The sequence below is a fragment of the Typopeltis vanoorti genome, chromosome 19 (assembly GCF_054136105.1).
Source record: "Typopeltis vanoorti isolate ZY-2024b chromosome 19, IOZ_Tvanoo_1.0, whole genome shotgun sequence".
NCBI classification, from domain to species: Eukaryota; Metazoa; Arthropoda; class Arachnida; order Uropygi; family Thelyphonidae; genus Typopeltis; species Typopeltis vanoorti.
In genome coordinates, this window is record NC_143567.1 from 45,133,279 (window position 1) to 45,148,493 (window position 15,215).

Sequence of the window (15,215 nt, forward strand, 5' to 3'; positions counted from 1 at the left end):
TAACGGGAACATTTTCACCTTGCCAACACTCAACATTGATGTGATATGGGTTCCAAATTTCTTGTTTCGGAGATATATATATATATATATATATATTACAAAGTTTTGTAATAAAAATTTCTGCTACAATGAGGTTTGGCAAAATCAACAATATTATTACCACCTTATTTCTGTTTCTCGTGTGGGAGAAAAACGGTAAAATGTCACTCTTATAATTATATGAGATGTTATAATGGCAAAAATAGTAAGAAAAAAGTCATTTGCACTTTCTCTTCAAAACACAAAGAAAGAACATTGTAAATTCAGCCAGTGGAAAAGAAAATACTACATATTTTTCTCCTGTTATCTGATTTTTTTTCTTATAGTTCAAAGAAGAAATCACTGCATATAACATGAAGTCTGCAGGAGGGAAAAAAATCTGGAAATTGGTTACATTATAACGAATAGAGAAATCATGTCAGAAAAATTATTCACGTATGATTCTAATCTCAGCAGACATAACATTTTCTTCTAGATTAGATATCTAAAGTAACTGAACCTTTGCTACTATTTTACACTAAAATGAATGGGTATGTTCCCCAAGTGATTTACGTTTGTAACAGCTGTCTTGCGAACGATTTATGAAATAAATTATCTGAAATATCCGCAGATTGCTTAGGTCTATATCCCCCCCCCCCCAAAAAAAAGAAGATTATGAAACGCATATGCACCTTTTCTTTGAAAATAATTCAAATCCTCTTTTTCTAGATAATTGTATGATTTAATTTCTAATTTTTGATAATAAAAGTGAAACTGATCATTATAAATTAAGCAATTATTTTGGCATAAATAATGTATAAGCATGTAAACGAAATATCAGTATTTCTGTTAGAATATAGGTAATCAACAATCGAAAAGGAAACAAGACATTCTTGACATATTCTGCACTAACAGCCTGGGGCACTTTAGTGTTATCCCCTTTCTTCTCAATAGCACTGAGAGTAATAAGCCTTCAACTTTTACTCCAGCTAAGAGGATATTACCAAGTATTTAGAAGACGTAGATTATTTCAGAAATAGCTTCCAGCAGCAGAAGAAGTAATATTTAGTTTTTTTTAAAAGAAAAACAAACACAAATAATTCTACTGAACTTTTTTTTGTGTGGTATGCATATAAACAATTTTGCATGGTGAAAATATAGCATATTATTTCTAAAATTTTACATAATTTCAGCGGGCAGTAGAACAGCTGGTTTTAGATTGCAAATAAATAGAACAGAATTAGAAGTTTCACAATACAATCTGATTGCCGTATATCTTTTGTCAAAATGGTAAAATAAAGTAATTGATTTTGAATGCTGTCTAGAAAAGCTTTCAAACCTGTGAGTTCTAGGAGAGGATAATGAGGGGGGGAAAGCATTAGAAAATCTTCAAAATGAAAAAAAAAAAAAAAAAAGGGGGGGGGGGGGTAATGAGGGGGGAAAGCATTAGAAAATCTTCAAAATGAAAAAGGATTTTGAATCATTCCGTATATGATATTTTTCACATTATATTTTCAACATATCTACCAGGATGTGCACTAGATATTATCGTAATATGCATAATACAAATAAATAAATAAATGACGAAGGCGAAGAATCACTGCTAAAATATCATTGGATATAAATTTTTGATACCAAAAAGACACAATCGGAAACCGAGTAATGCAATGTAGCATTTTAACATTTTTTTTTTATTTTGTCTTTATGAATAACAAAAAATCGTTTCTAAAACTGAAATGTGATGATCCATATAATGCTATTTCGCTAGAAACGAAAGAAAAGGGACATATTTATTTCAATAAATATTGTTTAAAAATATAAATATTTGACATAATATTTTCAAAGCAAACATTTGAAAATTCTGAAATTCGAAAAAAAAATATTCAATTATTATACGTAAAGTGAAAGATCAATCAGTGCAACTCTTCAGGTGCACTGATTTGTAGAATTACCAAGTATTTATAAGACGTAGATTATTTCAGAAATAGCTTCCAGCAGCAGAAGAAGTAATATTTAGATTTTTTTAAAAGAAAAACAAACACAAATAATATTACTGAACTTTCTTTTGTGTGGTATGCATATAAACAATTTTGCATGGTGAAAATATAGCATATTATTTCTAAAATGTCACATAATTTCAGCGGACAGTAGAACAGCTGGTTTTAGACTGCAAATAAATAGAACAGATTTAGAAGCTTCACGATACAATCTGATTGCCGTATATCTTTTGTCAAAATGGTAAAATTAAGTAATTGATTTTGAATGCTGTCTAGAAAAGCTTTCAAACCTGTATAGAAATTTAGAGTAGTTATGCAATTCAGTTCCAGGAGAGAATAAGGAGGGGGGGGAAGCATTAGAAAATCTTCAAAATGAGCAAAAATGTTGAATCATTCCGTATATGATGTTTTTCACATTATATTTTTAACATATCTACGAGGTTATGCACTAGATATTATCGTAATATGCATAATACAAATAAATAAATAAATGACGAAGGGGAAGAATCACTGCTAAAATATCATTGGATATAAATTTTTGATACCAAAAAGACACAATCGGAAACCGAGTAAGGCAATTTAGCATTTTAACATTTTCTTTTTATTTTGTCTTTATGAATAACAAAAAATCGTTTCTAAATCTGAAATGTGATGATCCATATAATGCTATTTCGCTAGAAACGAAAGAAAAAGGACATATTTATTTCAATAAATATTATTTAAAAATATAAATATTTCACATAATATTTTCAAAGCAAACATTTGAAAATTTTAAAATTCGAAAAAAAATTATTCAATTATTATAGGTAAAGTGGAAGAACAATCAGTGCATCTCTTCTGGTGCACTGATTTGTAGAATAAAATACACCAAATTCACTATCACTAAATAGATTCATTGCAAAAGCTGATCAGTGGGCATTTCAGGATTGATTTTTTTTTCGTATATGTGAAATTGGTTTCAATTTTTGGGAAGAGACACAATAAATCATTTTAGAGGCAAGAAAGGTCAAATAACTTAGGACAGTAAATGAAATTCTAGGCAATACAATAGACGTAAAGACAGGGGGAGGGGACACAAAGGTCACTCAGCAACAGTTAATCCACTAATGCTATAGAATAGCCGTACCGAGATTAACGGCGGAGGAAGGTAATGGCATGATAAAAGGTGGAATGCCGACGAAGTTTTGATCCATGAAAATAGCTAGGGAGGGTTGAATATTTCATCCACACCGGCCGGTTGGGAGGTTAATATAAAGTGTGTAATAGAATTATTAACAACAATTTTAACTTCTTCTTAACATAGTCTACTTATCCTTTAAAACAGGTATGGAATTATAACACATAATCCATACAGGTATGGAATTATAACAGGTATGGATTATTACAGACCAAAAAAAGGAGATCAAATTCATTGTTGGTATTTAGAAAATAATACTTATTGAAATGCATTAATGCTGTCTACAGATATAAACAGACAACAGACTGCTACTTTTTAACAATTTTAGCAACTTTGAAAATCTTTTTTTTTTTTTTTTTTTAACAAAATACTTTTTAATAGTAAACCAATGGGGGATGAAGAAAGAAATGCTAACATTAAACTATGGAATGTCAATAAATTGTACTCTTTTTGGACTAAGGGAGAATAGTTCAAAGAATAGCAGTTAAAAGAGATAAAATGAAGAGAAAGAAAAATTTATTTCAATTTGAACTTGGATTATGAATAGATGAGAGCAGGTTGCTGCATGTGTCTTAACAAAATTTGAAAAAAAAAGTGAGCAAATTTCTAACATCTAGTAAGATGAACAGCAAACAAAAGAAATTGGAAATATCTGTAGAAAATCATGAGGCAGAAAAGAGTGTGGTAGATCAGTGAGGGATTGGTCATTAACCAATATTACCATTCTGCCAGAAATCCCAGAAAGAATAGTATAACATTATTACTAAGAAGAGCAATGATCTTGTCAAAAGATGTGTTGTCAAAAGTATATGGGAGAGAATAAATTGAAAAATAAGGAATGAGTTTTATTAATAATGAAATTGCAATGCTGAAATGCAGATGTTACTAGATCTCTATTAAAAGAATGACTGGAAAACTATTTAAAGTTATAAACATGGTTAGATAAATTCTAGAAAAAAAAATTTTTTTTTTCCAACTGTTTGTTTCTTTGACAGAAACACAATGTATTGTCACATCAACAAACAGTGGATTGGATATGCTTTCAAATGAAGGCCGATATACAAAAGGAAGTGATTAAAGAATGAAATCTGAATGCCTCAGGAATTAGTTGTAAAGTTTATAATAAAGCAGAGCAATTTTATTTGCAAAGAGATTTGTAACAAACTATAAAAGGATACCCAAAAGGTTTTGAAATTCTGACATTTCTGTTTTTAACACTTTATAAAATTACATTTGTAAAACATAATTTGACAAAATATAAGGTTTCTATGTCATATGATCTTTCTCTGCAAAAAAAGCCTTGATCCCAGGACTCCAATTTTTAATTCCAATTACACTACAGACCTGGTTCCACCTAATTATCAACTGTTCCAATGTTGGGAAGGATGAGACATTCTGAACTGCCATATGCAATTTGGTGTTGTCTTATTGGAGGAACACCTACTCTAGACTAACCAGTGCAAGACAGCGCTCATAGTACATTTGTAATTAGTGAGAAGAGAGGTTGCATCGATAGCATATTTTTTTAAAACCAACTGAAAGTGGAATATGTTCTTGAAATTCCATCAAATGCACAGTGTGACCATGTTCTCAATCTTATTGGAACAAAAGTGCTGCTTCACTCAGTGTTCCATTGATTTTGCGTATTTGGATTTCTGCAGTAGATCAGTTATCTACTTCAGAAAGTAGATAACTGAGTTATCTACTTCGATTATCTACTTCAATTCCAATTGAAGTTGATAACTTCAGATAAATTCACATTTGATGAAACATTCCTCACTAGGATTGTTGAGTAATTCTCTTCAAGCGATGCCGAGTTTTTTCTGTGTCAACATGTGCTGAACATTTTGAAAGCTCCTATTGGCCTTTCGCTGGTGAGGATGATATTACACAATTGTTTTTTGCAAGATTAGTTGGATATGCAGTATCTTTAGGATCATTTGTAAGTGGCCATCTGGAAATTAGGTTGTTCTCTGAGAATGATGTTGCCAGTTTTAAAATTTATTTTATTATTTTTTTTTTGAGCCTGTCAAATGTGCTGTTGTTCTTCAGTTGTTTCAGAATGCAATATCATAATTTGAAATGAAGTAAAAGTTTTTGAATTAGATTTTTCTCGCTATTAACTTTGATCACTTAAGCAATACAATTGCAAAGAACTGCAAAGATCTGTTCATAATGCATACTGGAAAAAGTGAAAAAGAGGAAACAGTTAGGACACAAATTATTTAAAAGGTGAACAAATATGGAATGCAAAAGGGCATACCAAAGTTGCTCAAAGAAGCAAACAAAAAAGTGAGCAAAGACTGCAAATCTGCTAAGACATGACAGGAGGGTCATGAGCTGCAAATGAGCTTAAAGTTGAGCAAGAGAAATTATGCAATTTTTTTAAATGAATATGTGAATTTGAAGAATGAAATGACTCGACTGATGAACTGCACCTGAATGGATTTGGAGAATGGAGGTGCAAAACTTGGGAAATTAGAAAATATTAGAGGGAGGAGAGGATGCTAGTGAACATGTGTGAAGGAACCATCAAGAATGGTGTCTGTGTCTGCATACATACATCAAAAAGAATGCTAATGTAGTTTCAAAGAACAGGAAATATAAATACAGAAGATCTGTATTTACATTTTGCATTCAGGAAAAGGTATACAATAAATTTAGTGACAAAAGAAAAGTTGTTCAAAACACTATAATTATGAAGGGCAATATATAGCTTATACTTAAAGCTGTATGTCAAGAGTTAGAATCAAAGGAAGAGGGCTTGATGCAAAATCAAGTGTAAGATACAAAGATACACTATTCCCACTGTTATTCATCATATTACAAATAAAAGTGGCATCAAACATATCAAATTCAGATATATTAAACTCGACTCTAATTTATGCTAATAATGTTGTACTTTTATTCATGAAATAAATTTTCAGGATATGAGAAATTTTCTTTTTGGATTTATTAGTGGACCATAGTTCTTTATAAATATATACAATCGTCGACAAGTTTCACCAGCTTAAGTCTGTCTGGCTTCTTCAGGACAAGAAATGGATACACTAACGTTAAATGCTAAAAAAAAGAATATTTTTCTTTCTTTTTTTAAGGGATCAAATATTAACAGTTATAAATTTTCAGGATACTAACTATTGAATAACTCCATCCATCCATCCAAGATGGGTTGAGTCCCCTAATTAGGGGGACTGAGGCAAATAATGCAGCTGGCTTGCTATTCCTCTGCTGTATCCCCTAAAGGCAGTTTACCAGCATAAAGTATTTATGCTAGTAGACTGTTGCATTCATGTGTCTGTTTTGAGGGATGAAAAAAAAAACAGTTTCCAGGAGGGAAAACTCTCCACCTCCATAACTAATATAACAAATTCTGCATAAAGATCAGTAACAAAACCCAACTATGAAAACAGACAGGATAACTTACAGATGGAATAAGTAAAGCTGCTGTGTTGGAAGCCAGTTGAATAAATTAATGGAATTAAAGAGAAATTAGTCAAAACACTAAATTAGCAGTCTAAAAGACCATTTTAACTTACTGATCTCTGTTTATGTGAATCCCACCCAAAAAAAAAGTTGTAAATCTACAGTACGTAAGTATTAGCATCATGGGTGATTAAGGGCTACCTATCAGAAATCCTGCTCGTAATACTATACATGGAATCTTTTCAAGCCACTTAAGGTATCCAATAAACAAAGCAGTGATCTCACAGGAAAATGACATTCATTCTACCACCTAAAGACAATGACAAACATCCATGCCTACCAATGTTGGGATTCAAACACACAGCCAATCAGGCAGACATGATTTGGATAAATTATTTCCTTTCTTTTTTCTTTCTTTTTTTTTATATTAATTCATCAAGATATCAGTGCCTTAGATGAAGTTGGAAACAGGTGATTCGAGACTAGAGACATGGATAAGTTTTGAGAAAAATTAGGTGAGTAACAGATGGCATTATTGACATAATAGTTAAAAATGAAGATATCAGAAATGAAAGTAACATCAATCCACCTATATGCTTCTGCTCCTCCCCCCATCTCAGCATCAAACATTTGTTTTGTTAAATTTCTTCACAAACTGAATGAGCGAGGAAAGTTAGGAAAAGAAAGAAAAAAATTAAAGCATCTAGGGGGGATTGATATAATTAATATGCCTTAGAAGACAGAAATGAAGCCTTGACAATACTTGTGACTTGAAAAATAAATTAATTTGAAAGAATAGGAAGTTAGTAATGATGTAAATTTTTCATGTAGTACTATCATATCCTGTACATCCCTTGAGAGTATATATCAGGAATTTGATGATGATGAAATGGTCAATAGGAGGCTAATAATAAATAACAAGCTTAATTATGTGGTACTATCAGAGTATACCGTACATCCCTTATCAAAACACTACAATACTGAAGTTGCTCTTAAATGTGTTCACAGAGAATAAATTTCGTTGATTTTAAATATTCTCAGTTGTTCTTGTTACTAAATGAATCTTAAAAACTGAACTATAAGCCTGTATTATATTCTCTGTTTATCTGGGTAAATTTCCAATACAGATCTCATCTACATGGCAATATAAGCTTTATCAGATTCAGTAGGTATAGATAATAATCACTTTTGTTTCAAGTTAAAATTCTGTCTTAAGCAGGTTCCAACCATTTAATACTGATAAAGCCTGATTGTAACAGATATATCCCTGAGGATTGTGTAAAAAAAATTTTCCCAAGGGTTCTGCAAATTGAGTGAGTATAATAATATATATTACTGCACTAACTAGTGCAGTAATAGTTATTTAATATTTTAATATTAATAATAAAGCCTTAAAATATATATGGAAGGATAACAATTAAAGCAACAGATATGAATGAAGGAGAGCAAGCAATATTAATGCTAAGGAAGCTGATAACAATGATAGTTGAGAATGCAGTATGTGCTCTTTCGAGAGAGAGAGAGAGAGAGAGAGAGAAAAGGGTGAAATACTACACATTGATGTTGTTATGTCATAAAAATGGGCAAATAGCATTAAAATGCCAATGGAAAAATAAGATCAGTGTACAGCCAATGTTATTTCTACTGCATAAATGGATGCTGAAATCAAATATTTGACTATGATCATTAAATCAAGGTTAAAAATCCAGGTTCAGACTAAAATATTAATTAAATATAAGAAAAACACAATTATAATAAAAATGCATTGCTTTAATGAAGACTACACTTGAATGATAGGAAATAAGCACTAAATCTGGAAAACATTAAATAAGAATTTCACAAATTAATGTGAAAAATTAATGATAGGAAATAAGCACTAAATCTGGAAAACATTAAATAAGAATTTCACAAATTAATGTGAAAAATAATGCAAAAAAGCAACAACATGAAAGAACAGATATCACAATTTAATATTCTAAATCCTACCTTTTGATCTAGTATGAACCTGTTTAGCAGAATTCTCTGGAGAGTTGTTACCTGTAATAACAATTAGAAAATGAGAAAAGAAAAAATTCATATACTACTTCTCTTCAAAAAAAAAAGCTTACCTAAGCAAGACAATAAGGTTCAGATGAAGATGCAATCCTCGAAATGAGGCCTGCGGGTTACTTTCATTAACGTAATTTATAGTTTTGAATTAAATTAAACTTGTCAAGAAATTATATTCTTGTTTTGTTCTTTATTCTTGTGTAAGCAAACAAAGTTTGCACATGAAATATATTCACAACTAGGCATGCTACTTATATATAGAAACTAATGACTTCACATTAATTGCTTTGTATTCCATAATGCAAAGTACACATCCTTTGGGACATATATAATGCTAGGCATTATGGGAAGGGCCACTACCCAGACTGGTTTTGACCTTTATTGAGGTCTCATCAGTGGGAGCCAGACCCCAAAGAGATACCAAGGTTCAGATAAAGGATAAAACATGAATATAATCTCTAGGTAGGTTTAATTTAATTTGCAACCAAGTGAAAAAAACTTTCTACATTTATAGTTTTGAGAAATAGGCAATATTTTGAGTTCTTTAATAGCTGAATTTTTAGTAGCACCTTTGACCTAAGGTGCTCTACTTTTTGATATAGACTCAGTTCTCCTTTTCTTATTTAACAATCCTGACATCCAATGGTGCCCAACAATCAACAGACCACAGGCTAAAGAGCCAGATGTTATAAATCACAAATAGTTAAAAAAAACTCTTATAATATGAAACAGATACATATAGATGCTAGAAAGATCTGTACATTAACTTTCTATTTTTAGCAAGAAAGAAATCAAGTAATTGTCAAAATAAAATAAGAGTTCAAAAGTATACAAAATATTTATATATATATATATATATATATATATATATACATAAAGGTGCAGATATTGCAGATATAACATTATATACAATAAAAACTACCCGAACATTTCAGAGATTAACTTCTCACACTAAGAAACAAAAAAAATTAAAAAATAACATCATTTTTTGTCGTATGTGGCAACATAAATTATACTTCCCAAGAAATGGTATTTTTGTTTTGTTCCTTTACCCAAGCATCAGCACATCTTCACGACAAGCTATTTGTATTATTATTATTCGTGGCACCTCCAAGGAGTCCGAAGACTCATCACAGGAGGACACCTAGTGTATAACTCTCTGTCATCTCCACTCTACCGAACCACCACTACCAATCAACTACATCAGCGCCATCTACCACCCACCAACACCAAAACAAGTATCTTTTATCTGTAAATTGCGTGTGTTCTGAAGGGCCGATTTGTCTGTATGCGGGATGAAAAACCCGAGTTTCCGGGAGAAAAAACCCTGCTACCTCCGTATGAGATCGGCTAACTCACCTTCAGTTGAAAAAGTATATGGAGGCAGGTGACCACATTAAATTGTCTTAATATTCCATAATATATAACATGCTTCCTTTCAGACAATGCATATTAGCATGCATTAGAAAAAGGTCAACCCCCAAATCACTTTCAGATTTCATCATAAAATGTTATTACAGAAATCACTTGCATTTAATTTAAATGTTTTTATTTGTAAAATTTTCAGCTAAATTTCATAGCCATTGTCAATAAAATTATAAGAAAACACAAAAAAGAGAACAATTCAATTAAAAGCACATGATATATCTGCTGCAGGAGAATAACTATCTGCATTAATTGATATCCAAAATAAATTACAATAAAATAATTTAGTTAATAAATTTTTAAATATAAACAAAAAATTAATTACAAATTAAGGAATATATGAATGACGAATATTAGTCAGTATAATTTCCCAAAAGTGAGAAAGTTTTAGGCAATCGTTTTTGTTCAGGTTTGGGTTGTAAATGTGTGCTTCAGAGCTTTCTTTGTACATTCTTTCCAGAAGAAAATAACTTTGTTTAACACTTTGGTTTAGTTCCACTGAATCCTGTGTTTTGTAAATAATATGTGGCTTGCTAAACATGATTCATTTGGTTCTTTAAGCGAAATGCATTTCTGATGTTCAAGATGAATTTGTGCAGAATGACCAATCTGTCCATAATAACATAAGCTTCAAGAGCAGAATACCAACATTGCCTGCTAGAGGGTACCATCAGGACTTTTAAGAGAAAGAATAGCTTCCTGCTTCGTTCCTCATTTACTGTGTGTTGTGCTTGCATGCATGTGTCTTGTATTTCAGTTCCTGTGATAATGGCAAAGTGACGTTGCCGAAATATTGGAAGTGTATTAAAATTTATTTTAATGTATATTCTATTGTATGTGGTAATTTCCTTAAGCTATTTAGTAAGAATGTATAACCAATGTCTAAGCCTTTCCATGAGAAGTTAGAAATAATTACTTGAATTTCCAACACTTTGACCTTCATATTAAGATCATCTGGAGTACACGCACAGAGAGAGAGAGAGAGAGAGAAAAAAATACATACAACATAAAAACATCAGCAGACAATAAAAGATAGAGGAATTGGAATATGAAATAAACAAAATGAAATGGAATATTAATTTATTTTTTTTATTATGATTAAGTGAAGTGAAAAAAAATCAGAAGAATTGCATAACAATAAAATCAGGAAATGTGCATTAATGGAAAGGACAGATGATGTCAAACAGAGGGAGTGGGTTTCCTTATAAACAAAAGTATAGCAAACAAGGTCACTAAATATGCAGAATATATCATCATTCAAACATCAGATATGAAAATCATTAAATAGTACAAATATATGCACCAACCAGCAACTATGAAGATGAAGAAATTGAAGAATTCTATGAAACAGCATCTAATACAATACAACAGACTCATACAGCTTACACAATAGTGTTGGGAGATTTTAATACACAACTTGGAAAAAAATATAAATGAACTAGAAAAGTGTATAGGAAAAGAGATAATAGGAGAGCAAAATGAAAGAGGAAATATGATGGTATTAAACTTTGGTGAGGAACCAGTTGAATGCAATGAACTGATTTTACTAAAATAGTTTAAACCATAAATGATGAATTAGTCCGAATGGACAGAAAGTAAAATAGATTACATATTCTTATATGAGATGATAAAATATAAAGACATTGCAGTCAATTAAATAGGCATAGGAAGTGATCATAGAATAGAGGAAAAATAATAATAGAAGAAAAAATTTACAATAGGGAACAGAATAAAACAAAATATGTAAAAATAAATAATGACACATTAGTATAATGTGTCATAATGTGCCAATCTCCACTCTTCCAGGATGGTCAAAGCATGCAATGGCCTCCTGTGCAGGGAAAACTTTATAGTCTCGACCTTAAGCTTCTTATCATGACTAAAGGGGACAAGAGCTAAAGAGCAATACTTCTCTACATTAATAGAAAGGCCTTGAATAGAGAAAAAGTCAACTGCCCAGTCAAGGAGTTCCTGCACGTCTACCTTAGTAGAGGCTACGAGAATAAGATAGTCCGCAAAGGCCATAGCATTAAAGGAAGAAGTGCGTAGAGAGTGGCCTATGTAGCTAGGAAGAGAGTGAAGAAACTCATCTTTGACGCAGTTAAAGAAAAGGGGAGATAGATGATCACCCTGGCGAATACCCCACACTGCAGGAATAGAAGTTGCACGGGACCTAGTAGTGATAATGATGGAGTTACCCAAGTATAGCTCCATAACATAGGAAAGAACGGGTTCTGGACATCCAGCAATAGACAGTGCTCAAAGGAGAGCAGGAAGGGAGTATATAAGGAAGTGCAACATTATCATAGTATATCCATTCCCTTTATCCAATTCAGCTATAACATTATTATAAAATATAAGCAAATTGCTCAAACATGACCCTTTAGTAAATCCACTTTGTTCCTTGCAAAGACCCCTCCATGTGGGGCACCTGTTCGTGGTGGAAGGGGACCTCCCAGTGATGGTACTGGACCTTTTCATTCTTCCTATTTTTCTTTGCTCTACTTCTCCTGAGTCTTTTTCACTATCCTTTTTCCAGACAACCATCACTGGGATCCAACACCCTGCCACCATGTTTGCCGTGCGATGCGACCGTGGACATCCAGAAATGGGGGGATCCTGGTAATCTTGCACTACGGCAAGACGGGTGGTCCTGGATGGCCCAGCCAGGATCAATCGGCTAGTGGAGTTGCCTGCAATGGTCAACGATGTTGCAGTAAGTCTCTCACCCCATGGTCCGGGGTTGAGATCGTAGATCTGCTGCAGTGCCGGTATAGCGTCCAGGGTAGCCCTGGCGCTCCACTCCTGAGCGCAGTCTTTGCTTGCCGGGTAGTGGGCGTCCATGTGTGGCTACGTGGTGGGTGGGGAGTTCTGGCGCTGAATTAAAAATTCCTTAAATATGAATTCTTCATCCTCAAATGTTTCAGGGACCCTAACAAAGTCCCAACCAAGTACTGATAATATAGACACAGCACATGGAAACAGAAGTAAGAAACAAAAGATATCGGATACTAACATAAATGTACTAATCATTTTAATCATTCATGCAACAGGTGAAAAACCGATTGAGAAAATGTCACCCTTCTTTATCCAAAAAGGTTTAGAAGGACTGGCAGGACCTCCCAAAACTGTCAAGAAATTGCGTTCCAGTGATATCCTCGTGGAAATAATGTGCAAACAACATTCCGAGAAACTACTGAGAGCAATGATAATGGGTGGAATACAAATTGCAGTAACACCTCACAGAACACTCAATTCCAGTAGAGGAGTGATATCAGAATGGGATCTTCTTGAGGTTCATGATGAGGAGATATGTTCAGAACTTAAAGATCAAGGAGTGACAGGTGTAAGGCACATCCTGATACACAGGGATGATCGCCTGGTCTCAACCAAGAACACCATCCTTACTTTTGATACACCTAGGCCTCCGACATCTGTAAAAGCAGGGAATCTCAGCTGTCCTGTTAGAATGTACATCCCTAACCTGCTGAGATGGTTTAAAGGTCAAAAATACGGACATGCCCAAACTGCCTGTGCCCGATGTGGTAGTAAAGAACATGAAAATAAATCTTGATGTGAAAAAAAAAGCTAAATGTGTCAACTGTCAGGGAAATCATCCAGCATACATCTAGCAAAAGAAAAGAGTGAGAGAGTTAGAATGATTAGTCTTTTGCCACGGTATGACAGTGAAATGTTTAAAATGAGGGCCATAATTGCGAATGACTTTATGCGTGGGTTATGTATGACAAGTGGTGTGGAATTTGTGGATGTCTGGAGTGATTTCGATGGGCGAAAGGATCTATATAAGATGGATGGCTTGCATTTGAATGGTTACGGTGTAAGGAGACTTGAGAAAGTGTTGCTGAATGTAATGGATGTGCAAATTCAGGGAAACTAGATTTATTAAGGGTAGATATACACTCCTTAGGGAGGCAGTTGAATGTATGAATGAATATAATATGCAGAATGAATAAGGACAACAAATCAGAGTGGGAGAGTTAATATAAGGCATCAAGGTAGGGTTGGGGCTAATGGGGGTCTTAAATTCATGAACACTAATGCTAGGAGTATTAGGAACAAGAAGGAAGAGTTTTTGGCCATGGTTGGCACTTCCAGACCACAGGTTATTGGTATTAGTGAATCATGGCTGACTGTAGATGATATAGCTAGTTGAATTGCAGGATAGAGAAAAGAGCACATTTGAGGCCATTTGGTGTGAGATTGTGGGTAGCAGAACTAAATATACAATTGGGTGCTGCTATAGACCAGGTGATGGAAAAGATGGTGGTGACAGTATGCACAAGCAAATAGAAGAAATGAGTGGAAGGAGGATAATTATTATGGGAGATTTCAACTATGGTCGCATTGATTGGAGTGAGGAGAGGACACGGGAGGAAGAAATTGGATTTTATGCAGTTATTAAGGGATAACTATCTGCGACAGCATGTAATGGAAAATACTAGGGGTCAGAGAGTGCTTGACCTACTAATTACATCTGAGGATTTGGCTGTAACAAATATGACCACATTGCCACCAATTGGTGAGAGTGATCATAGGGTCTTGACTTGGGAGGTGGCTAAAGGTGTGGAATTTTCAATTAAGACAGGGTACATGTGGAATTATCGGGCTGGAAAGTATGACAAGCTTAGGAGTTTGATTGGTTCAGTGCCATGGCATGTACAACTGGAAGGACTAGAAGTTGATAGTGCATGGGAGGCAGTTAAGAAGTGTTTGCATGAAGCAATGGCTGACTGTATACCTAGAGTCCGAATAATAAATCAAGTAGGGGTTAAATGGATGAATAACACCATTAAGCTTGAGCTGCAAAAAAAGAAACAACTAGGGAGGGAATTTAAGGAGAAAGGTGACCGGCAGGCACATGAACGGCATAAAGCGCAGGCCAGAAGGGTAACGAGTGTGGTAAGAAAAGCAAAAAAGGATTACGAAAGAACATTGGCCATGCAGGCTAAAGAGAATCCTAAACAGTTTTTTAGATATGTAGCAAGTAAAAGGAAAAATGTACATGGCAGAATGATTTTAAAGAATGGCGATGGTAGGGAGGTAACTGAATCAGTTGATATAGTTGGGTTATTGAGTGAGCACTTTGCAAGTATATATCATCC

At 33.4% G+C, this 15,215-nt stretch overlaps 1 protein-coding gene across 5 annotated transcripts in view; it reads right to left on the reverse strand.

Moving 5' to 3' along the window:
* The window catches only part of LOC150096055 (uncharacterized), a 366,639-nt gene that overhangs the window by 243,493 nt on the left and 107,931 nt on the right, over positions 1–15,215 (reverse strand). For all 5 annotated transcript variants that reach the window (XM_090408865.1, XM_090408866.1, XM_090408868.1 and 2 more), the window contains exon 2: positions 8,605–8,655. In XM_090408865.1, coding sequence (XP_090264991.1) covers positions 8,605–8,655 — 51 coding nt within the window. The remainder of the gene's footprint in view (positions 1–8,604; positions 8,656–15,215) is intronic.